This window comes from Salminus brasiliensis, chromosome 4 (assembly GCF_030463535.1).
Source record: "Salminus brasiliensis chromosome 4, fSalBra1.hap2, whole genome shotgun sequence".
Lineage (NCBI taxonomy): Eukaryota > Metazoa > Chordata > Actinopteri > Characiformes > Bryconidae > Salminus > Salminus brasiliensis.
Window position 1 is genome coordinate 38,597,061 of NC_132881.1, and position 24,695 is coordinate 38,621,755.

General features: G+C 43.4%; 1 protein-coding gene across 3 annotated transcripts; it reads right to left on the bottom strand.

Moving 5' to 3' along the window:
• Window positions 1–224: 224 nt before the first annotated feature.
• mmrn2a (multimerin 2a) lies at window positions 225–22,185 on the bottom strand. 3 transcript variants are annotated; one of them, XM_072678345.1, is made up of 8 exons: window positions 21,761–22,184; window positions 12,678–12,800; window positions 12,464–12,570; window positions 12,086–12,160; window positions 10,387–10,554; window positions 8,226–8,662; window positions 5,243–6,743; window positions 225–2,781 (listed from the first exon to the last, which is right to left on the bottom strand). In XM_072678345.1, the coding sequence occupies exons 1-8, from the start codon at window positions 22,096–22,098 to the stop codon at window positions 2,378–2,380; spliced, it is 3,153 nt and encodes a 1,050-aa protein (XP_072534446.1). In that variant the 5' UTR covers window positions 22,099–22,184; the 3' UTR covers window positions 225–2,377. The 3 variants fall into 3 exon arrangements, with proteins under 3 accessions (XP_072534446.1, XP_072534447.1, XP_072534448.1); XM_072678347.1 differs by lacking the exon at window positions 225–2,781 and adding an exon at window positions 2,897–3,327 and having other exon boundaries at window positions 21,761–22,185; XM_072678346.1 differs by lacking the exon at window positions 10,387–10,554.
• Window positions 22,186–24,695: the final 2,510 nt, after the last annotated feature.

Sequence of the window (24,695 nt, forward strand, 5' to 3'; positions counted from 1 at the left end):
GTGGGTGTGGGTGATTTCAAGCTTTGACTAGTGTGTAAACAGCAGGCATCACTGGTATTACTGAGGTGTTTAAACCAGGCAGTTATCTTTTAGGCTATGGAGAAGTCTACAATTCCGTTGATGTCAACACATGTTAACTCCTCGTCTGATTGCCTTCATATTTGCATATCCTGGTCCAACATGGTATTTACCACAACGAGAACTTGAGAAACTCAGAACAAAAATTATTTTGGGAAGAATATTTTTTTATTAAAAGGAAAAACGTTTTGCAACATCTTAACCACTTGTGCCACCTTCAGCAGCAACAAATAACACCAGACATGTGCTTTAATTGTAGATCTGCCTTTCAAACCACTGTGGAGGAATCATTCATTGGCCATTTCCTTTTTACAGAATCTTTCAAGCATGAACTGCCTGTTTAACATCCTGACACAGCATCTCAGTGGGGTTCACGTCAAGACTGAAAGCAGGGGTGGGGGGGTTAGCACTTGAAATGGACTTGCTCTTGTGCTTCCAATCGTTGTTTTGCTGCATGACAAAGTTGCTTTGGAGCTTAAGATCACTAACAGATGATCGTATTTTCTCCTGCAAGACCAATTCCAATTAAGGAAAGTTACCCAGGCTCTGAAGCAACAGAGCATCACACTTCCACCCAGAGCATCACGCTACTACCACCATGTTTAAGTGTTGGTATGATGTTCTTGTTAAGGTTTTAGCTTTGCCCCTGCCTTCAAAACATTCCACCTCAGTGTTTTCAGTCCACAAAACATTATGCCAACTGGTAAATTTGGAGTGTTTTATCATACTGTTTTTTTTTTTGTTTGTTTGTTTTTTTTAGCAGTAGTTTAGTAGTGGCGCTGACCCTGCCATGGGTGTTTTTTGATTGTTTGTTTGTTTGTTTGTTTGTTTGTTTGTTTGATCGGTTCAATAGCCATAAGAAGCATCTCCTCTGAAGCGTCTCTCTCTTTCATTGCAGAATCTTTTCCTCTCTCTCAGTTTGTAAAGTAAACCCCTCTTTTGCTCCAACACCAACTTAATACTCTCAGTTCCAGTCACTGCCGTTTCTAATAGAGGGTATGCACGGATGTTACGCCCCCTGCTGGAACACGCACCCTTTGGTCAGACTGAGTGTCAAAACATTCTGCAGAAACCGGGAATTAAACAAGCGATTATCTGCTCAAGTTAAAGGCAGCTGGACTTAACAACAATCCATTCAACTTCCCAAAGAACCAATGGTCCATGTGCGTTGATGTGGAGCCAGGAACGTCCAGCTAACTGAGGCTCAAATTACACATATTTAGAGGATAATACCTTATATCTGAGAGCACAGTCGAGTCACTGACCTTGGGAGTGTTTTCCACTGTTTTCAGGCACGTTTAGTAGACTGGTTCAGCCACGCTTTGCTTGCTTTCCCTTTTAATCGAACTTGGCATGTCACTAAATTCACAATTTAAGCAGGCTTGTTTTTTTCCCCACCTATTTTCAGAGTGTTACTTCACCAAACAGTGAGCTTGACCACACATTTCAGTGTCTGGATTCCAGAACTGTTTGTACAGTCAATCCCACAACAGCTCTTTTCCGCTGCATTCACACTGAACGCTAATGCTGCCATTTAGTCTTTTTGCTACTCAGTGGCCATAGCTGCAGTGACTCCCGCTGTACATACCCTCTATACGGCAACAGTGTCAACGCCATGCCATTAAAAAAAACCTCGCCAAACTGGTGTGTTGGCTGCAGAATGACGCAGGCATAACTACACACAAGTAGAAACGCTCACAGCGGCATAGGCCATTTGCGCAGGCTGTGCTGTAGACTCTGCCTTGACTCAATGCAGAATGCTGGAATCATAAATGCTAGCCTTATCGGGGTCGAGCAAAGCTGGTCAAAGTGGCACCACTGATTACTCTGTTTGTGGATAATGGAGCTCAGTGTGGTTCACTGGAGGCACAGACCCTTAGAAGTGACCTTGTAACCCTTTCTAAACTCATGTATTTTATTAATAATCTAGTTTGAACTTCTTAAAGATTAAGTGTTACAAATAAACTATATGCATGGAATTTGTGTCTGGAAGCAAAAGGATGGCAGGTCTTTCGTTACACATAGAGAAGAATGTGAGCTTAATCCTCATCAATCAGCTGAATACATTCATTTGTTTGAATCTAGTTCAGAGTCATGGTACGAAGTGCTGCCATAAATAAAGACCTCAGCTTGAGAAACTGGATATTTCTCAAGACTAATCAATCAGTAATCAAACAAATACTGTAGCTGTGAAAAGCTGTATAGGCATAAACATGGAAAGGGAGCTGCTGTCCACCATCTCTTTTCTTTCATCCCAGTATGTCCATCTCTACCCTTTTCAGGTAAAAAAAGAGGGCCCTCAGGTGGTCTGTAGGATCAGCAATCCCGCAAAGCTGTTGTCCTGTGGGTTGCTTGGCTCTAGAGTACCCTGCACTATTTGTAATTGAAGCTCATCGCCCTGTTCTAGCTGTAGGAGGCAGACACGAGTAGCAGGCCCTGCCGGCTTCCTCTGGCTCTGGTGCAGAGAGGCCGCGACCTCCTCCCCCCTCTTCAGATGCGCTAAGGAGGGCCCAGGCCCAAAGTCCAGTGTCAAAACAAACAGGTAAACTCCTGAAGTAGGCGCCCGGAATGTGCCTGTTTTGGGTGAGTACATCTGCCCACGGTTCAGAGACGCCGTTTTGAATATGACCGTGCCGGATTCGTTGACCCCATCTCTCCTGCTGGCGAGGAACATGAGTGGGCTGTCTGGAAGCTGGCTGAGCACTGGGAAGACAAGGGAACAATCCATACATGTTTAATTCATACATGTTGTGGCTGCAGTAGGAAAAGCAGGTCTGTCAGTGCCATGCTGTCTGCTGCATCTATATTGTATACTGTCAGTTACAATGGACAGTAAAGACCAACTGGTTCCTTAACATCCCTCTTGCACATCTAGGACCTCACAGCTGTAATTACAGCAGCTGTTCAGCAGAGGGAGCTGTTGTCTCATGGCTATCAAATGTGACTCCATCTGTTGTGGGTGGCCATCAAATTTTTTTTTTTACACCATACACTTTAAAGCGAAATGTGTCCTCCGCATTTAACCCATCTGTGTTAGTTAACACACACACACACACACTAGTGAACTAGGGGCAATGAGTACACACACCCAGAGCGGTGGGCAGCCAACTCCAGCGCCCGGGGAGCAGAGAGGGTAAAGGGCCTTGCTCAAGTGGCAGCATGCTGAGACCGGGAATGGAGCCCACAACCTTGTTATCGATAGCCCGGCACTCTAACCGCTGAGCCACCACTGCCCCTAATCTTTGATAACTGTTAGGGTTATAAAAGTATCCATTTAAATTCAATACAAAAAACATTACGTTATACACACCCTGATATAGTGCTCACTTACCTTATACACACGCTGATAGTGCTCAATTATCTTATACACACGCTGACATAGTGCTCAATTACCTTATACGCACCCTGACATAGTGCTTAATTACCTTATACGCACGCTGACATAGTGCTTAATTACCTTATACGCACCCTGACATAGTGCTTAATTACGTTATCCGCACCCTGATATAGTGCTCACTTACCTTATACACATGCTGATAGTGCTCAATTACCTTATACACACGCTGATAGTGCTCAATTACCTTATACACACCCTGACATAGTGCTCAATTACCTTATACGCACCCTGACATAGTGCTTAATTACCTTATACGCACCCTGACATAGTGCTTAATTACGTTATCCGCACCCTGACATAGTGCTTAATTACCTTATACGCGCCCTGACATAGTGCTTAATTACCTTATACGCGCCCTGACATAGTGCTTAATTACCTTATACGCACCCTGACATAGTGCTTAATTACCTTATCCGCACCCTGACATAGTGCTTAATTACCTTATACGCGCCCTGACATAGTGCTTAATTACCTTATACGCGCCCTGACATAGTGCTTAATTACCTTATACGCGCCCTGACATAGTGCTTAATTACCTTATACGCACCCTGACATAGTGCTTAATTACCTTATACGCACCCTGACATAGTGCTTAATTACGTTATCCGCACCCTGACATAGTGCTTAATTACCTTATACGCACCCTGACATAGTGCTTAATTACCTTATACGCGCCCTGACATAGTGCTTAATTACCTTATACGCGCCCTGACATAGTGCTTAATTACCTTATACGCGCCCTGACATAGTGCTTAATTACCTTATACGCACCCTGAATTAGTGGTGTTTTCACTTCTGTGTGAAAACAAACCAAGGGGAAAAAATGATTCGGCACATTACCACTTTTCAGTCTGATATGTTTCTTTTAAAATCTCGGCCATTCCCACTCCGGTCCTGCTACTCCGGCTACTGTACTGTGTAACTTTGGGGAAGCGGGGAGGACTGCGCACTCAAGAATTACGTAATGCTGCATAACTATATCGCCATAACTAAAAAATTGTAAAAATCTTGTAATATTACTCGACCACCTCAGTCCACATGCTGGGTCTTTCCGTTTGGCAACATGGGCACATGTCAGGCTGTCTCAGAGCTCCAAGCACAATTTGTGTTTACGGCAGTGGTGTAAAAGTGAATTCCACTCCCCAACCGCAGGGAGACCAGTAGCAAAAAATACCAATTCTCACAAAATGCTGCTCTAAGATGAGCACTAAAAGTAGAATTTCATGCTCAATCTACTCATGTACTCCTGCACTACCCCACAGCTAACAACAGAGCGCTCGGGTATTGATCACAGGGCTGTGGGTTTCATAGCAGGGTTTTCTAAGCTGCTATTGTTGGGCCCCTAAGCAAGGCCTTTAATCCTCTCTGCTCCAGGGGCACCGTAGCATGGCTGACCATGTGCTTTGACCCCAGCATTAGATCTTCTTGCTCTGGACCTGCTTGACCACTTTGCAACCACCCTGTTTCTCCCAATTTGGTACTACCAGTTAACCCACCCATTCATAACTCCCCCTAGCACTACCAATGCTCCGTACACAAGGAGCATCAGCTCTTTTTTGTGTCAGGCAGCTTACGCATTAGTAAAGTGTCAGGTCCCCGCCTCCACCACACCTGGGCTGTTTCAGACTCCAGCCACTGATGGCAAAGCGGCATGGATTCAGGATTCGAACTGGTGGTAGCGCATTAGACCGCTAAGCCACTAGGAGCCCCCATAACAACTTTATTGTATAAGAAGTGAACCGTGATGTGGGTACACACTTCCTTTACCTGCTGTTTCCAGAGATGCGTCCCTCTTGCTACGCAGTTTAACATGTTCCACAGGCTCTTCCCCTCCTGCGTCTGCTCTCTTCACTTGCCTCTTTCTTTGTTGCTTAGTGTCTTTTCTCTTCATCAGTGCATGAAGTTTATACAAGTCCACTGTTGCTTCAGAACCCACTAGATCCTCTACATTAGAGAAAAGACTGCTAAAAATATGGAGATGCTCCTCAAGACTTTTGCGCATTGTAGTCAACTCTGCTTGCAGTTTCACCTCCATATCTGCAGGGGCAGCACCTTTCAGGCAGCGCTGCTCTTCAAGCTTGAGAACTTGTGTTTTAAGTTGTTCCACTGTCTTTTCCAAAGCAAGGAATTCACTGTCTGTGTAGTCTGGAATGTCCTCTGACAAACGGTCGAATTTCTGGTGACCTTGTCTCCTTTTCAGATCCGCTGAGACCCAGTCTGCCAGCATCGCTGGGTCGTCTGCGGCGGTATCCTCAGGTGGAGCAGAGTTCAGCATGGAGGCCAGGCTCTGGCTGTGTCCGTTAATCTGATCTTGCATGTCCCTGATTTTCTCATTCAGTACAGAGATGGAATGGGTTTTCTGTTTTTCAGCAGGCCAGTCCATAAACTCCAGCACCTCCTCACCAAGCAGGATCTCCAGTACTTCGCTATGACGTATGGCGTCCTTCAGCAGAGAGCTAAAGGCGCTGGACAGATGTCTTATGTCAGTAGCCATGTTTTTGTTTTGTCCCTGTAGACCTTCAATGTCCATTCGATTTCCTAAGACAGAGGTATGGAGCATAGATACATTCTGTTTGAGCGTTCTGCTCTTCTCCTGCTCAAACGCCAAGGAGTTCTGCACGTTCTGTAAGCCTAACTTTAGATCCTCCACTGATGGGCGCCAGTCTTCATCTCCCCAACCCTCTAGCTTCTCTTCTGCTGCACCGTCCAGAGCTAGCCTGTTTTGTTTAGCAAGCACTGTGACGTCACTCATGTCCTGCTTCAACTGAGCCACAGAAGTGCTGAGAGCCTTACAGTCACAGCCTTTGCTACCAGAGCTTACGTTCTTGTAAAACTCTGTGTACAAGTAGTCCACGTCTACCTCCATCTCCTGCAAGAGAGTGGTGATATTGTTGACCTTTTCATGAACATAGTTCTGAACTTCCGTTTTGACTCCATCCACTTCCAGGAAAGCCTCAATGTATCTGTCCTCACTCTTTCGATGGGTTTTCGTTATGCGGTCCTCTTGGGATTTTGAGACCCTCTGAAGGTGTTCGATGTTCTGATACATTTTGACTTGATCTTCGTTTATGGTGCTGAGTCTCACGGTGTTGTTGACCACTTTATTGTCCAGGCGGGTGATGGCCTCCCAAACAGCCGTGTCCTCCTGAGGTTTTTCCGGCCAATGAGTCGGTTCTGCAGGAGCCCAGACTGTCTGAAGCTGTTCCTCCAGTCGCTCTTGCTCCTGCTTTACCTCTGACAATGAAGAATTCAAGGACTGAAGATTCGTCTATGACAGGACATAAATTCTGTTAGTCTTAAGTAGAATACTGAGTTCTATAATTTGTGTGTGTGTGTGTGTGTATATATATATATATATATATATATATATATATATATTTATTTTTTTATTTTTTTATTATTATTTTTTTTTTCCTTCTCAATATTTCCCTTTTTTCTCCTAATTTGGTATTGTCAATTAATCCACCTGTTCTTAGCTGCCCCTAGCATTAGCAATGTTCCAGATACTAGGAGGCAGGTGCACCACCTCTTTTTTTTAACCTGCCACCGATGCGACATCAACAGGCAGCCAACATGCTTTGAGAACAACACTGGGTCCCCAGATCGCCAGCCACACCAGCTAACAGATGGCAGCATTGCTTTAAGAGTGACGAGGGGGAAAAGTGCCATCTACCCACCCAGAGAGATTGTTGTCCTCTCGGACTCTAAAGGCAAAGCGGCATAGCTCAGGATTTGGACTTGCCTCATGCCATGCTTGCAGCACATTGCGCCACTCAAAGTCAAGATTATAATTTTTATTTGATTTATTTATTTTTTTAGACACATGTCAGAACATATATAGTATATAGTTGTATATAGTTGTATATAGTGACTAGATTTTTTGGTCAGGTACATTCCATAAATTGACTCATATTCATTACAGGCCAATTTACCTTATAGTCACTGTTTCGTTTTAAGTGTTCTCTATATTTTCATATGAATTCATAACACCCTTTTAAAAGGTCCACAGCTTTCACAGATTTTATATTTTCTAACTGTGACAGGCACTGCATGGACAAAAGTATTGGGACACCTGCTCATGTATTGCTTCTTTTGAAATCAAGGGTATTTGAAATTAGCTCAGCCTACTTTTGTTAGAGTAACTGGCTCTACTGTCCAGGGAAGGCCTTCTCATTGCTGTGAGAATTTGTTTGCATTCAGCAACAAGAGTGTTTGTGAGGTCAGGATGTTGGATGATCAGTAATGGGTGCTACATAAAGTAGCTGAATGCATTTGTTAGAAGGGGTGTGCATAAGCATTTGGGCATATAGTGTACAACTTGGCGGATGCCCAAATGTCTTAAAGATTACTGATATCGGCGACAGGCACATGAACTCTTTTTGTAATGCAGAGTCAGAGTACCTGGTTCAATTCTGACATTTTTCGGAATTTCAATTCACCTGCTCCATATTTTGGAGCTTGTGATTAAGTGATTATGATGTGGATTTGGCTCTTGTAGGAAAGTCTAAAGTTTTTAGGGCTTAGGAGACATTACCCAGGGCACTGAAGGAATTCAGCTTACAGTGGAAAGAGTTTAGCCCTGGTTCTTGTGTTTGCTCACTAATATGTGTAAAATCATTTGTTGTCAGCATCACACATTTATTGCATGATAAACACACAAAGGCTGTTATGCTCTCAACCACAAAAATGTAGGTTAAATGTTTGGGATATAGGCCTGCTTTCCTTGTGTAATATTCATGTGCATTCTGACCTGTAGCATCTTCTGGTTGTGTTTAAATTTGACATCCAGGTCAGCCTTGAAGCTGCTCAGGTTGTAGTGCAGCATGGTCTGCTGTGCGTGGAGCCTCTCCTCCATCTCGTCGCGCTGAAGGCTAAGGTGCATCCGGAGTTCCTCCAGTTGCTGGAAGGTGTCCGTCAGCTTGTCTTCGTGCTGCTGCAGCTCTTCGCCTCCTCCACCCCCCTCCACTTCAGATTCCCTCTCCATCTGACTGCGGAGTTGCAGGTCTGCCATATCATTCTGTATTTTCTTCACCTCCTGAGTCAAGCGCTCCAGTGTTGAGTTGAAGCCGTCGAGCACAGGCTGAAGACGAGACATTATGATATCCTTTAGGTCAAGGCTGGGCCCTTGGTTTGAATAAGGTGCTTCTGGAGGAGGCCTCATGTGTTCTTCACCCACACCAGAGAGATCTGAGATGAGAGAGAAGAGAAGACCGTTGGCATCAGAACCCTAAATGCCTAATAGTCGGGACATTTGTTTCCAATTAGATTTGATATCAGATCAATTGTGACAAAGTGCTGCTTTGTGTTTGTCATGAAACCAATTAAGCAGTGCATGAGGAAATTATTAGCAACAGTGAAATGTACCTAAGATTCTAATGCTTCTGTGATTGTTATGGTTAGCTGCAAGTAAAGGAAATTAGTTTGAAACCGTGGGTGTGGCCAGTCTGTCAAAATAGAGGGTTTGTTTTTCAGGGCACTTAATGTATGAAGGATTTATAACTCCATAAGTCACCCTGAGGCCATCCCTACAACCTTATACCCTTTAACACCACTCCTCATGGGTTTCCATTCCTGAGAGAAAGACACATACAGAAGCGATAGGTTATTTGTCTTTGAGGGAACGTGAAGTGAGAATAGGAAATGACTTTTATGAGCATGTGTGTGTTTGTGTATCCAGCCATGCATGCAGAGACTGATCTGCCCTCGTGGGAGCTGGTGCGGTCCTCTGCTTTTTATGTGCTCTCGCTTAGATATCTGGACAGAGTCCAGACTCCCACTCCGTCCTGTTTCCTCTGAGAGGTTAAAGTGTGATACAAGCGATAGGGCAGTATTTGTCATCCAGTAGGCATTTTCTACATCAGTTACAACAACAAAGAGGAGGAAAACCCCTGCTGGTTGTTGTAGCTCTGCAGAGATGTAACTGACTTACTGTAGAAAATGCCCACCAGAGGACATTAAGCCAGGTACAACTCCACAGAGTTACGAAACTCCTGCTCCCCCCTCTGATTAGAAGGGAGTAAGTATCCAGGACCTCCTTCAAGCCCAGTTCTCAATAGGATGGGGTGCGTTTCGCCAAATCATTGCAGCACAAACATAGTAACTTCATCTGCGATTAAGTTATGGTGCCTTTGGGAAACGTCTGTTGGTTAGGTCAATCCATAAATTCACATTTTTGCCCTCCACCACCCCTCATTCCATTTCATTAGTGCTGTTTTGTGAGTAATTGAGTTCATTCAAGAGTTACAAAGAGTTTAGTGTGATTCTGGCAAATCTTTGAGATTATCCCATATTTTCCTCCCCTAATCTGGATGGAAATAGTCTGGTGTTTTGTGTATATTATACCACTGCAGCTGTTCCGGAAATGGTCTCACAGTGGTACCTTTGTGATGGCGGAACATGTTCTCACCCTCTCGGAACCTGTGTATATGAATCCTATAGACCGTTAGGTCATTCTCATTGTACAATGTATGGAGACGTTTTTTTCTTGCCAGAGAAAGAGCGGATATCCTGGTCAGGAAGCTGTAACAAGTGGGGACAGTGAGTGGGAGGTGTCACTACACAGCAATGGCAGTCTGGACACCCAGCCAACAAAGTCCACTACTGCCTTATTTACTTCTGCAGAAATTTTGTGTTTTCCGGCTATGAGGATATGCAGGAGACAGGCTGTGGACCAGACAGACTCTGACAATGATCAAACCAGCAATGTGTTGGTTTAGTTAACTCTATTAGGCCAGCCATCCTGCTGATGGGACAGATTTAGACACTGTCTTTAGAGCTTCAGTGCTTCTTAGCTGTTTGAGTGAGAGAAACACATAAACCCTTAAAAAGAGTCGTTGCCCTTTGCTGGTTCTGCTTTAGCTCTGTAGGTCTAATGATTCCTACCGCAATTCCACACTCAGTACTGCACCTACTGGCTCTCTCGTTGTGGTGATCTTCGCCATCATAGGGTTTGTGAGTATAGTCATAGCTGAGCTCCTCTGTTTGATTCTCTCTGGAGCTCAGGTATAGAGAACTGCTGGGATCATCATGGTTATTCTGCTCCCGGCTCTCGCTGTGGACAAGCCTCTGTGGAGCTGACCCTGAGGAGAATGTTAAAAATGTAATGAATATTATGAAAACATTCTGGGATAGTCTGAGTGACCGAATACTTCTAAATATCACCAGCAATATGGTGTAGAAGCTTTTTTTTCCTCTGGCGTCCAGTTTAGGACTGAAACACTCTTTAATGTCTTGTGGGTCTCTGGCATCACACTGTCTTCTTTCAGTAATCAAAAGCAGTTTGTGAAAGTTACTGGGAAGCAGTCAGCTCTTACTAGAGTCACCTATGGTATGCTGCAGGGTTCAATACTTGGGCCACAAACACTTGGTGTTTACATGCTTCTACTTGGTAATATTATTCATCAGCGTGGCTTTGGCTAATATTTGCATGCTGACGATACTCAGTTTTTAGACATTACTTTTAAACAAACATTTTAAGACATTCATTCCTGGATGAAGTTTTAGTTTTCTCCCCTTATTGCCATTTTCTCTCACTCTTAAACTGCAATGTGTACAAATTACAGCTGCATGACTACAATCCTCTACTTCCATACTCAGATCTGCACTGGTTACCCATGTCCATTGAACTTACTTCTAAGGGAATACTGCTCATATATGATACCCTGGATACTTATGGTCAGCTACACCTGTGGAAACAGTTCCCTCATAACATCCTAACAACTTTTACTACTACTGCTTTTAATAATAACAATAACAATAATAGCAATAATAATAATGATAATTGTTATTATGGTTTTCATAAGATATTACTGGGTCCGGAGTCAGAATAATTGGGCACAAGGCAAGAATACCCTCTGTACAGAGTGCCAGTCCATCGCAGGGTACCACACACTCATTCACTTACACACTTATCAGCTGATTAAGTCCTTCAATGGGTATAAAATGGGTGTGCATGGAGTGCACTCGGACAGCAGAACCATAGCCTTTCAGTTTTTGGCTAAACATTCCCACATCACTACCTTACATGATGTAAATTCAGGTCAGTCAAATTACATCACGTCTTTTCTTTTCCAGCTTTAAATGCTGTTTAGAACTTTCCTTCACTGGATAATTGTTTAATCTTTCGGAACAATGCGTGGTCGGTGGGGACAGTGGGTGGTATTTGGGTGTATGCAGCAGTATAAGGAAATTTCTTTTGTGTGTGCTCCCTACATTGTTTGCCACACCAGCTGAAAGGCCAGTTGTCTATATTTAGGCATGGGGTATTCACAGTCTGCCCTGAACGCACTATTATTTCAGTGAGTGTGTTTGTGTGCTGGAGACGCAGTAAGTTTGGATTGTCCGTGTGAGGGCTGGTCACTCCCCTTTAGTGGCCTTGCTTCATACCCAGAGAGCACTTCTGGTTCACACACCCTTTCCGTTCTCCCATGCGGGTGATGACCTTCCCACAGCCAACCTCCGTTTACACTAGCGTGCTTCATCATGTCCTCATATTGTTTCAGAACAGAAGTACGGTGTGCACAGCCAGTGGAACCGAATAGGCCTCCCTCTTAGTCTGCTTTCCTGAAGCAGGTAAACATTCAGTTAAGAGTACCAGGTCAGAATCAGCACCTGCATGCTGCGACTCCACACCTCCTGGATGAAGCCTTGGAGAGTCCTCAGGGTTGGAGACTTGGCCATCTGCAACTGGGGGACGGAAAGAGAGAGCAAAGGGAGAATGTCACTACTCTTGGTTGCCCCCTAAGTTTGTGTAAACATGGCCCTTTCCCATGAGATCAGCCACGAGACTTGAGGGTCATTTAACATACAGGAAATCTGGTCTAAATTAGAGTCTAAAAGGAGGGCTATAAATCTTGACTTTTAAGGCAAGCGAGGAGAGACAACAGAGCCAAATCAGTGTTGAGTTGCGTCCAGAATGTCAAGATCTTATTATTATGTTCATGTTTCGAAAGGGTCAAACACCATGCTAATATGACTAATATTCAGTACCTGTTTCGTCACAGTTCTGGCCCCCATGACCTGGACAGCATCTCCACAGGAGTGCAGTGAAGATCTTCTGCATCTCTCTGTACACTGGCCGAGTAGAAAGCTTGTACCTGCATTGCAAACATGCATACAATAAAATATGCACAAGGACGTGTCAGGTGTGGATTAGAGCTGGAATCGGGCTTTGATAGCACATAGTGATGTGGACCTCACTCACATGATTAGCTGGCAGTCTGGTGTTCCATTAGGACAGGGGCTCTGCGACTTGATGGTGTATTTCTCTGTGCCGCAGGCCACGGCCGTGGTGAATACACGCTTATGCACAAATGCACACCAGTTCCTGGAAGGCAAAACAACAACAGGAATCCATTAGAGAGCACAGTGTGTATGGGGTGTTTTTCAAACAGCCCTAAACGTCAAGTAGGTCAGATCACTCTGTGGAGCATGTGGAAGGTTCTTTGTATAAATTATTTTTTGTCTTAATGTTGTTTTGTTTGCGTCCTTGCAGGTCAAGGACCGTCTTTTCCTGTCTCTCAGGGAACAGGCTAATGACAATTCATTGCCCAGAGGGCCGTGATATTGTCTTCTCACTATGAAGCATGTAATGTGTTTTTTGGAGCACAGTACATGCAGTTAATTTGAATCAGTAATGACCGGATGTTTGCCTCAGTGGTGTTGCAGTAATAACCATCAGTCATTTTTTCCACAATATCTCGAAGGTGCTTTTTAATTTGTCTCATGTTGTGTCTGCTCTGCATTCGCTTCTATACCTGGCTACAATTTTTCAGCACAGATCCAAAAACGGTATGCTTTATCTCCTTCTTCATACTGACACAGCTGTTCAGTCTTCCCCTCCATCTGGCTGGCAAGTTGGAGATGGTCTTAGCTGAAGACAGTTCTGGTTATTGCTCTTCTCTTTTTTTGACCAACGTGCTTGACCTGCTTCACACCAACAACTAAATGCTTCATTAAGGAAGCTGAATGCAGAGGCTGAGGGGACACTGTAGAACAGTTTGAGGGGTGGGGGTTTGTGTCGACCTACATACTATGTAGCTTGCTAGAGTTGAGCAGAATCCACTGCTTTAGGGTGACCTTAACTCAGCTAGCCAGAGAGCCTTGGTGAAGTTTGGTGGAATCAAATGTTTGAGATGTTACACTGACAGATAGCTGAGAGGCATCTTGTCGACAGATTCAGCTTAGTGTTGATTATGTAGCAGTCCATGGCATCCTGTGTCCATCAGTCCATCTTAACAGTGGTTGTCGAATTGTCGAAAAGGTAAGACCTTTTTTTAAGGACCAATTTCCAGTCCTGGAGTTTGTAATTGCTGATAGCTAGGTGGACGGTAGGAAGCCACTGAGTTACATTAGCAGTTCAATTAAATACCAAAGATTGTACACTCCAAAACCAGAATTTGGATTCAAGGTCTGGAGTCCACATGTTCTGATATCTATTTTTAGATTAAACGGACCACAACTATTAGGATTTTGTTGGCTATCTGCTCAGCCATGTGTACAAACTTGTGTGCTGTGAGTTTTATCAGTAAGATGGGAAGCACTGCCAGCAGTTACTCACTCTGCATGCTGTGACTGAGACTTTCAGAGAGAGAGATGATCACAGGATTGGAAAAAATACCTTCTTTTAAAGTTACTGTAGGATTTTCTTTAAAGCATTTAATAGGTCATGAGTTTGCCAACACATTTGCTTTCTTGCAGGTTTATTTTATTTCTATCAAAGAAAGGATTTGCTCCAGGCTCCCTGACAGTAGTTCTTGCTTGCAGGAAGGAGAATGATGTTAAGTTCAGACACAAGAATTAAAGAATTAACTTTTGTGCTTATTTTTAACACTATGTAAAAGTTCTAGGTGATCTTAATTACTCTTAAAATAAGCAAGAAATAAGAATAATAAAGCAAAAATAATCTTAGGCTTACAGTCCTCTGTAAAAGAAAAAATTATTATTGCCTTCATATGAGATCATTTATCATTTTTTGCAGTGTAACTGCCAGGTTCTTTTTGGTGTGTCATGTAGAGAAATGATCAAACTGGACTCTGGCCTTCAGTTCCTCAACCCTGTTCTTACAGTCTTAGTCAAGAATAACGACCCTCCCAAATTAATGTGGAGCTGTGCTGTAAGATCATAGACATGAACAATCCTTTTCCACTGCTGTATTTGCGGTGGGAGTCGTGAGAGAGGAGACTCTCTCTCACGAAATGACAGTTTGTTGTTTTTACTTACTCACTCCTTTTGGAACCCATGAGTGTGCTGCACCAAAAGCACTCTATCATCTTCAGCCAAATCCTTCTGTTCCACTGAGTAGGGCTGTTTGGAGTGTAATTGCTTAGTCACCAGTCAGAGGTTAACCTGTTTCTTTTTTTATGTGTGAGAGAGAGTGAGACCCCCAGGCTAGAGGCTTTGTGTTTCTCATACGCGAGTGTATACTTCAGTTATGGTCCCTGTTGAGTTTAGAGTTGTTTTAATGACTAGACAGCAAAGTATTTGCAAGATTTCCCCCAAATTGTGTTATTAGTTCCAAAATATCTTTAGTCAATGTCGACCAAAGGCGTCTTAACTTCCTGTCAGTGATCATGATTGATGATGACTACAGTTGCTAGCTTCTCTGTGCCCATTTAAAAAGGGTTTGTTTCACAGCACTCATTGGATTGACCAACACACAGTACAGTGGGGGCTCAGTGCAGATCTGAAAAGGATGATTGTAGACTTACACGAGTCAGGAATGTCTTTTAGAGCCAGTTCTGAACAACTGCAAGATCATCCGTTCAAAACATTTTGTATATAAGCCAAGTAGAGGTAGAAGATCCAAACTGTCACCCTCAGCTGAGAGGACATTGGTTTGGATGGGGGTCAGGAACAACCCAAGAACCACCAAGCTACAGGCCTTCCATGAACTGGCAAGCAAGTCTTACAACACCATGGACTGAGAGACTGACATCCAAGAAACATGCCCCTGCTCCAAAATCGACACTAAGCTGAGTCTGTAGACCAGATGAGCAGCTACTTCTCAGTGTAACAGAGCATTCAGCAGGGGAGATTTGTCTTGGCAGCACTGTCTGGTTAAAACATCATGAACACAAAAGTCTTTCAACATTTCTTCATCCATCCAGTTTCGCCATTTTACACAAACATCTTCATCTCACTGAGATGTTCAGCAAAACAAATAAGCTTGTCTCATACGTTTAAAGCTTACAAGACAGCCTAGAACAAGGGGAAATACACATGAAGGACATAGACACAGTGCTTCTTGTGCAACAAACTCTATAAAAGGACAGCTGAGAATGGCATTCAGACATATGAAAGTATTCCTGCTTTATAGAGTTGTTTGTGCAGTTTTTGGGTAGAGCAAAAATGACAAAACTCAAGTTCTGAAGGGTCTGGAGGGGTTTCTGCACAATTAGTTTTCCACACTCTAACACACCTAATTAATCTCAAAAAAGCTTGACAATTAGCTGACACACTGAATGAGGTGTGACTTTATAAAAGCTGTGTTTCTCTCGGATGATTAAATCTGGGAAAACTGGAAACTCTCCGGTCCACAGTCTGATACTCCTGGTTTGTAGTGATTCAGACAGCCACTCTCACTATTCACTTTTCACAGACAGTAAGTCCTTAATCGTAAGACACTTGTGGTGTTTTTGCATGGTAGTGATCAGGGATACACTGACTAGGGATTGTAAGCCAATGACAGTATCTAATATTTTACATGTGACCCTAAAAGAAAAGATATTGGTGCACATTACCTTTTTGGGGGCTATCTGATGTCAAAACAGGGTCACAATTTTATATGCAGGGTCAAAAATACATACACTCACTTCAGGTTTAGGTTCATGCTGCTACTTAATGCTGCTGAAAGTTCCAAAAGGCTTCTTAACTTCCTTTTAGTGATCGTGATTGACCACAGCTGGTAACTTCTCCATGCCCACATAAAAAAGGTTTGTTTGACAGAACTCAGTGGATTGACCAACACAGGATGACAGGAAAGTTCATCAAGCTCAGTGCAGATCTGAGAAGAATGACCATAGATTTACACTAGTCTTTAGTAAATCTACAAGCATCCTTCTCAGATCTACACTGAGCTCTTTGAACTTTCCCATTGTGGTGTGTGAATGCCTCTTGGAGCCAATTCTAAACAACTGCGGATTCCAAGTTAATCAGTTCCAACAATTATACTGTATATCAGCCATGGTCTGGAAGAAGCCATTTCTAAACAACTGCAGGATCATCAGTTTAAAAAAAAACTGCACGTAAGTCAAGGTCTGGAAAAAGACCCAAACTGTCACGCACAGCTGAGGGGAAATTAGTGTGGACAGTCAGGAACAACCACAGAACCACTAAGGTATAGGTGTTCAATAAACTGGAAGCTCACTGTCTACATTCAGCAAGTTTTATGCTTTATGATGCCATAGACTGAGAGACTGCCATCCAAGAAATAAGCCCCGGGTCCAGAATCAACACCCTCAATCTTGACTAAAGTTCACAGCTGACCCCTTTTAGTATTAATATGAAGTAGAGTAGAGCCTGATCTTCCCCAGTCAGCCAGCCTGAAGGGCCTACTTCCAGGCAATGACATCATGGACGGATGTCCCTGTAAGCATTGTGTTCATTATCTTTGTTGATGCTATACATTGTGCTAAACTTGTCATTATTTGACCCTGTCTGACTATCTATAGAATACAGGCCTGAACTTCCCCCATCAGTGGCCTGCCTCGGAGCAGTCCTGGGCACTTCCTGCTTCCCAGCAATGACATCATGGACAGATGTTCCTGTGAGCATTGTGTTTGTTATCTTCATAGATGCTCTACATCATGATATCCCTTACAGTGTTCCACACTGGTTAACTCTCTATAGGTTTAGGCCTGACCTAGAGAGGCCTGCCTCTGAACAGTGACATCATGGATGGACATCCCTGTGTTTCTCTCCGATGGTTCGGCTCCAGATGCAGTGTCTCGCTCTTCCTTTGCTCCTAGCTTGACTCTTCACAGGAAGGATGCGTCTGACGGAAGCATCTTTCTCAGATTCCCCTAGTCAGCCCCCGAGGATAACCCCCCCCCCCAACCCCCAATATTCTCACACACACACACTGAGCGCAATGACACCTATAAACTGTAGTTTTCAGTCCAACCACATACAGTTATTACAATGTGGTACCTTTTAAATATGATAATCAACAGACCACTAAATATATTAGGTGATAAGAAATGCTGAAATGATGATCAATATAATGTAATCATGTTTTCTGGATTTTATTTGCACTAATTATTCATTAAACATTAAAAACACAGAAAGGTTAAGTAAATAACATTGACTGTCTCACTACAGTGGCACCTGTCAAGATATTAGGCAGCAAGTAAACAGTTCTTAAAGTTGATGTGTTGGATGCAGGAAAAATGGACAAGCATAAGGATGTGATCCACTTTTACAAGAATCGAACTAGGAAGGCTAGATTACTGGGTCAGAGCTCACCTAGGCCCATCCAACAGAAGAGCTACTGTAGTACTGAAGTTACTGAAGCAATATTAGGCAGGTGGTTTTAATGTAATGGCTGATAAGTGTATTATAACTTTGATTACAGCCTCATTTGTCATTTTAGTATCCTCTACAGCACTGTCTTTCTGGACTGCTACTTTCCTTTTTTGTACATTTATTTGCAATCCAAGGGAATTTATTTAGTTTAATTTAGAATGAATTTAGCTTTTAGTCACAGAGCTTTCTTCATGGTGTGAATCAGTCATTTGCTCGTGTAATGCTGAAAAGTCTTGCTGCGTTCAAATTCAGTTAGATCGTCTGCGATATCTGGAGAGGATGATTAAGGTGCAGTAATACAGTAAGGCTAGATGTTGTTTTTCTTGGGTTCTTTCCTTAAGGCTTCTCACTAAGTCTGTCTAAGTCTGACATCTGTTTCTGTTCTAGTCAGGAGAGGCTGTATTGCATTACTTGCAGCAAGTACCTAATATTGAGTCAAGCAACAATTCAGATCTGGTTGGTTTTGTGTTCGGTTAGATCTCTGAGAATAAACTGCATGCAGTAATGTCTCATTGGCAGCTCCAAAGCTGGAAAAGCGAGCTGGGACCCTCCTACAGACCAAAGCAGATTAACTAAAGCCAGTGCAAAGAATTGAATGAGTCAAGAGGGGATTGGGGACATAGCAACAGGGCACAAAGGCATGGAGGAAAAAGTCCTGGGAGGCAGGTCAGAATGTCCCCAACCTTACAGTTTATAAGGGTCACCTGAATGGAGCAGGAGTGCAGTGCTCAAGGTGCAATCCTCGCGTATCTTCGTAATGTGGCCAGTTCTTTCTCGTTCAGTCTTTCTAACTGTTGGTAGAAAGTTGGTTTGATATCCTCCCTTCTTATTTCTCCTGTGCAGCTCCTCTGTGATCTCTCAGTGTTCTGCACCTGTGCATCATGGTCCAGACCGTTTTCCCGGCTCTTTTAGAGCTGACCATGCATGCCAGTACTCAACATCACTCCAGAAAGCCCCTTTCTCTCTCCCCTGCGGGCCTAGACCTCCCCTTAACACTAGGTGCTCTTTAATAAACCTTCCTTCTTCCTCTGCACTTCCTCTGTTTTAGGAACACTGGTCTGGTTCGCATGCTGCACTGGAATTTAGTCTCAGCCAAAGCAAATCCATACTTACCATAGTTTGGTATTCAGAAACTGAACCTGACTGATTTTAGCCATGCAACATATTTTTGTTTACCCTATTTAGAATCATTGAGATTACTTAACCCGACATGATGAGCGATGATGTATGCATGCAGTTTACACAGTGCTTATTGTGGTTATTAGCTCACGTTGCTTGCACTGGCGTAATTACTGAGGGGGTATGGGTGGTAATCACGCAGGGGCCCATTATTATGAAAAGTAATTTTTGTACAGGGGACTATTCTTCCTTTTCAGTACGAGGGCCATTTAAGGAGCCCTAGAATGAAAAACTGTGTTTATCTTGGCATAGTTGAGACTTCAGTACATGAAAGTAATATCTCATGAACCCTTAAACACCACAGTCTCTTCATTAAAAAACAAATCCGGTATTATGAAAACTGAGCTGTAAAACTGGCCAATTCCAATTCTCATTTTTTTACTCTGCCACACTTTTACATACACCCAGTCCGCTAGCTAAAACCTCCAAACCTCCATGGAGACGATGCTAAAAAGGCTAAAAGCTCTGCTGTGTGTATGTGTCTGGGGAAACAGTTTACAGTATTATGCTAGGCAAGACTAATCTAGGCTATGCTATGCTACATGGCTACTGTGATCCGTCTTGGTGACGTAAACCAGTCAACACAAGTTTTTTCTACACAAATGAAAAAATAAATACAAATAGAAAATAAGCTACTTAAACAACATCTGTGCCTTTTTACAGTTTTACCCCAACCAAAGTCACATACTTAAAGATGGAGCAGACGATTCGTCTGAGGAACAGTTTTTGTTATGTTTCTTGAAATATTCTTTACATCCCTCTGATAACATCATTAAACTTTCACTTTAAGTGGGGTACTCTTTTACTTTAAGTACACTTTTGGGGTGTAAACCATGCATTTGGCTGAGATTTCTAAAATGTAATTTGTAAAATGTTAAAAGTTGCGTGAAAAGTTATTTCTTTTTATTGTTTTTTTTTTTACTTTTTACAATGGCACGAGCATTAAAAACATGTTGTGTAAAGGGTGGTGTAAGTAAAACTTTTTTTTAACATAACTTAAATTGAAAGGAGATAATTTAGCAATATGGGCGAATAATTCTATGTATTAGTTTTGGTAAATGAGTAAATGTTTATGTACATAGCTGCATAATTGTAGGAATGTTTACATCCCTCCTACCCTCATACATACACGCTGCCACGGCCCCCCAACATAACCCTTCTTAAAAAAACACAGCAACAACATCCTAACCATGATTCATGCGTGTGCTTACCCAGTGTCCTCTTTTTTTATGGGTCACCCAAACCTCGTAATACATCTTTCTGTGCTGAGCTAGAACAGGTCAGGAAGCATATGCTCTAAGCCTAAACCTGTATATCATTATTGTAATACTGATGATACAATACATCGAAAACCACTTTTAAGGAGCATCATTAGGAAGACTTCGAAGTAGCTCCTCTAATTGCATCAGATTGGAGAATGGCCCTCAGGAGTACACTATCAAAGTCTGCTCCAGAGCAATTTGGGATGTAATGGATGTGGCTAAGTTAAAACAGTGATCAGTGGTCTGCAGTGACTCGGCTCTCGTGCAAAGACCAGCACACGCCAGCTACAACCTGGGTCTGATCTCAAAGGAAACCTGCCTGTCCTTCCTGGGCTATTAGAATGAATTACTATGGATTAGCTTTGGTTTAAGAGGAAACATATGTGTACCTCTGACACTTTGGGGACACTTTGGGGAGAGAGAGTCATGCCAAGGGAGCCAAGGTGGTCAGCTCAGAGACAAGAGCCGTGTTTGCGTACACAGTGTAAGCTTTGTGCAGGGCACTTCTACGTGCTTGCTTGAACGCTCAGCCTGTTGTTTAGTTTATCCGTCAGCTTAGCAGTGATTACAACACAGATTGAGAAGATAGCCGACTGCCTGGGGGAGGTTGGCTATGTTTTTATAGCTCTTGCTTCATGAACTGCTCCTCTGTACCAAGCCGGGTGGCTCTCTAACAAAAATACTGAGCTCTGAAATGTATCAGTTTATGCAAGGTATGAATCAGTCCATGCTATTGTCTGGGTGTTCTGCTGAAACCAGAGCTCAATTAAACCCAAAGGTATTGGATGAAGCACCATCATTCCAGAGAGCACAGTTCCACTGCTCCACAGCTCAATGCCGGGGGGCTTTATACCCCTCTAGCCTACACCTGGCATTAGGCATGGTACCAATAGTGTTTATCTGCTCTAGAGAGTGCTATTGGCAGTACTTCTCTACAGGTACTAGACAAGCTGAAAGTTAGAAGGGGTGTATAGCGGACATATAGCGTTTATTCAGAGCATATTTTCTTTTCATTTTGTTATGCCATGTCACTTTTTGTGTTAACACTACTTAATCACACGACCACAGTGGAGAGTGTGACGATTAGGCATGCATTACAACTTTTACTAAAACAGCTGTACTACATCAAATGAAAGTACGGGACAACAGCATGACAGCATAGCTGGAGCTCATAAAACCAGAGCTGCTGTTCTCTGGTGAAGCTGCACCGTGTTCGATTGGAAGAATCCTAATTATTTAATATAGGAAAAGAAAACACCAAGCTTGGAAGGCTGAACTTCTGCACCTGTCACTCATTTAGTGGGAGGAAATGAAGACTTACCCAGTGCGTGTAAGAGCGCCATGGTTGCCCGTTTCAGCTGAAGCATCTGCTGTCCCCTCAGACGGGCCCAAAGTGGAATGGCCATGGCTAGGACCAGTGTGGCCATGATCTGAGAGATAGTGGACAGTTCCAGAGACATCTGGGCTTGGCTGATGTGGGTTAGTATGGTGAGTGGTTGTTCCTAAAGCTCCGTGTGAGGTTCTATAGCCACCATCCCAGCTTCCATGGTCCTGCATGTCCTTCAGTTCCTCCTCAGTCTCCGGGTTCCTGGCCCTGCCATCACAGCGTGCTGCCAGCAGCAGGCCCTGCACTAACACTACCAGCTTTACCTTCATCATATTTGTCTGCCTCGCCCACTGCACACACACACATACACACAGATCAACACCTTACACTGGCTGGCCAAGCATCTGAGGCTGCAGCAAGGGCAGGAGTTGTTTTAAAGCTGTTGCTACGTGTTGCTTTTTGGAAACTCCCCCCAATCTCAGAAATATCCCTGTTAAGCCCACCCCTCTCTCTAACATTCTCGTTCTTTACCACCCCCCCCCCCCCCCACCCCCCATCCTCTTCCCGCCTCCTGCACTCCCCTCCTGGCTCCCCCACTCCCCACTCCTCTCCACTTCGTACGGTTTCAAAGTTCTCCAACAATGCTCGGAAATGAACCTCCCACCCACTCTCAGTCAGCTCCCTCTGGAAAGGTCACAGACCTCCGAAACAATGAGGCCGTGCTGCTCTTCAGCCTGCAAAGCAGCTTCTCTCACTCCCCCTGACCTCCACACATACACACACACACACACATGGTGGTCTTCAGGGCCAGTGAGGAAGCAGTCCATTTCTCTTGGCAGGTTGCTGGAATTCTCCTGCCCTTATCACTTCTCCTCTGCTCCCTTTCCTCCACCACGGGCCGGCCAGGGTCAGGAAAGGGACGTCAAGTGACAAGTGGGAGATTGGACATATGTTAAAGGAAGTTTCCAACGTGTACAACAGGAAGATATAGAGGCAATGACATTTATGTGGCCACACAAACCTCTCTGGCCTGCTCGTGTCTCTCTCGCTTGTTACCTTTCGACCCCCATGCACACACACACACTCGCTCAGTGAAGCTCCTGAAGCAGTGTTGATGGTGAGAGAGTGGACAGCATTGACAGTTGACTTTTACTTTTAGGATGAGTCAGTGTTTTTACTGAAACTCTAGAGTTCTTCTGTTTATTGTACATTACAGCTGTCCTAGCTGCAAATGCTTTCTTTCTTTTCATGCTCAACATGTTCATGGCCCAGTCTCACTTTATCTTTTTTCAGTTTGACAGACATTTGACAGACATTTGAATCATGTTACAGAGGTACAGAGATATAGGAGTCTTGCCCAGGGGCTCTTATTGCCATTGCGGTGTGTGCTTTCCTGACCGGGTCATTTAAATTCTAGCTTTTCATGTGAAGGACAATGCTGTTACCTACTACATTACACCAGCCATTTAAGTCCTCCATTATCACACATAGGGGCTGTCTAAGCAAAAGGCAAAAGTACGCAGCTGCAGTTGAATTTCTGTCGTGGTGTTCTTGGAAGGAGACTCATGACCACCGTCTTTCATTTGCAATGATGAAACATTTTATTCAAAAGTACAGTGTGGAGAGAGCTTGACAATTCTCAGTGCCCCTCTGCTCTCTCCCCAGACAGAGGAGCATCTCACATTTTATACCCTTCTCCAGGTCATGTGTTGTTGCACTATTTCCATAAATAGGATGTCACTATCTAACTCCATGAGGGGTGTAAATCAATCGTCACATACTATATTTGTTCAGTTCATGTATGGCTTTACCAAATTAGGCCTGAGAATGGATCACGTTCTCCTTTTCAAGGCTAACCCATGGGCCTCACCATATTGTCTCTCAACTCCATTCAATTCTTTTAGATCTATAAAGACCCGCAGAGCCAATGTATATACACTACAGGCCCCATGACCCCAAGTTGGATACACTGTTTAACTGTGTAATTCTAATACTAGGTAGGGCCTGCAGTTGTATTTAAAACAGCCTCAATTCTTCATAACACAGAAATATTACTTTTTGATTTGAAATCCATGCTGATGTGATTGCGTCACGCAATTCCTGCAGATTCATGCTGCAAATTCCCAATTTGACCAAATCTCAAAAGTGATTTGTATCCTGAAGAACATGTTGCCACATTAATGAAACCAGAGACAACTTTTGCTTTGCGACATGGTGCATTATCATGCTGGAAGCATTTTCCTTTAATAAAGGAGAAACTGCTCTTCTATGAAACTCGCTGAAATTTAGAGGAAGTGCGACTAATTAAACTGTATTGGACTGTCGGCCAGGGATGGCTATTGCTGCTTGCCTGACGGAATCCGATCACAGAAAACGCATTCCTTTTACACTTGTATTAAATGTGGACGAGATTCATCTCTGACCACCTTTGGAAGGTGATTTGATTATAATCCGATCACAATCCGAATGTGGTCCAATCACCAAAAACACACATTAATGTCAGGTGTAAACAGACTCCAAAAGTAGTCCAGCATGCTCAAACTGCAACAACATTCTAGCTACCAACCCCCACATCATCCCTCGCACAGTGTGAGTGTGTGCTGTTTCAGTCCAGATTAGTTACAGGAGTGGATCAAGTTTCGTTCTTTGCTCCCTCCCATATCCAATCCAGCATTTTCCAACATTGTCCGCTATTATCAGCCCAATACAGAGATCCATTGTTACTGATATGTCATCTCTTCTTGTTCACACAAATCTCCATCATATCAGCTTGTACTTGGAGCTCATTACGGAAATGTAGTGTGGCAGTGTACTTTGGCTTGATTTTTCTCCTTTTCTTGAGTCTTGAGAAAAGGAACAGGCTGGAGGAATCTGCTTTCTATTTTAGAGTGTTTTTATACAGAAAGCAAACCTCATTGCCAAACTTCAA

Excerpts from the sequence above, each read along its gene's own strand:
- mmrn2a (XM_072678345.1), bottom strand. The coding sequence starts at position 22,098 with ATGATGAAGGTAAAGCTGGTAGTGTTAGTGCAGGGCCTGCTGCTGGCA. Across the intron at positions 12,161-12,463 it reads CCAGAACTGTGACGAAACAG|TTGCAGATGGCCAAGTCTCC; the intron begins GTACTGAATATT and ends TCCGTCCCCCAG. Across the intron at positions 2,782-5,242 it reads CGCATCTCTGGAAACAGCAG|TGCTCAGCCAGCTTCCAGAC; the intron begins GTAAAGGAAGTG and ends TTGTCTTCCCAG.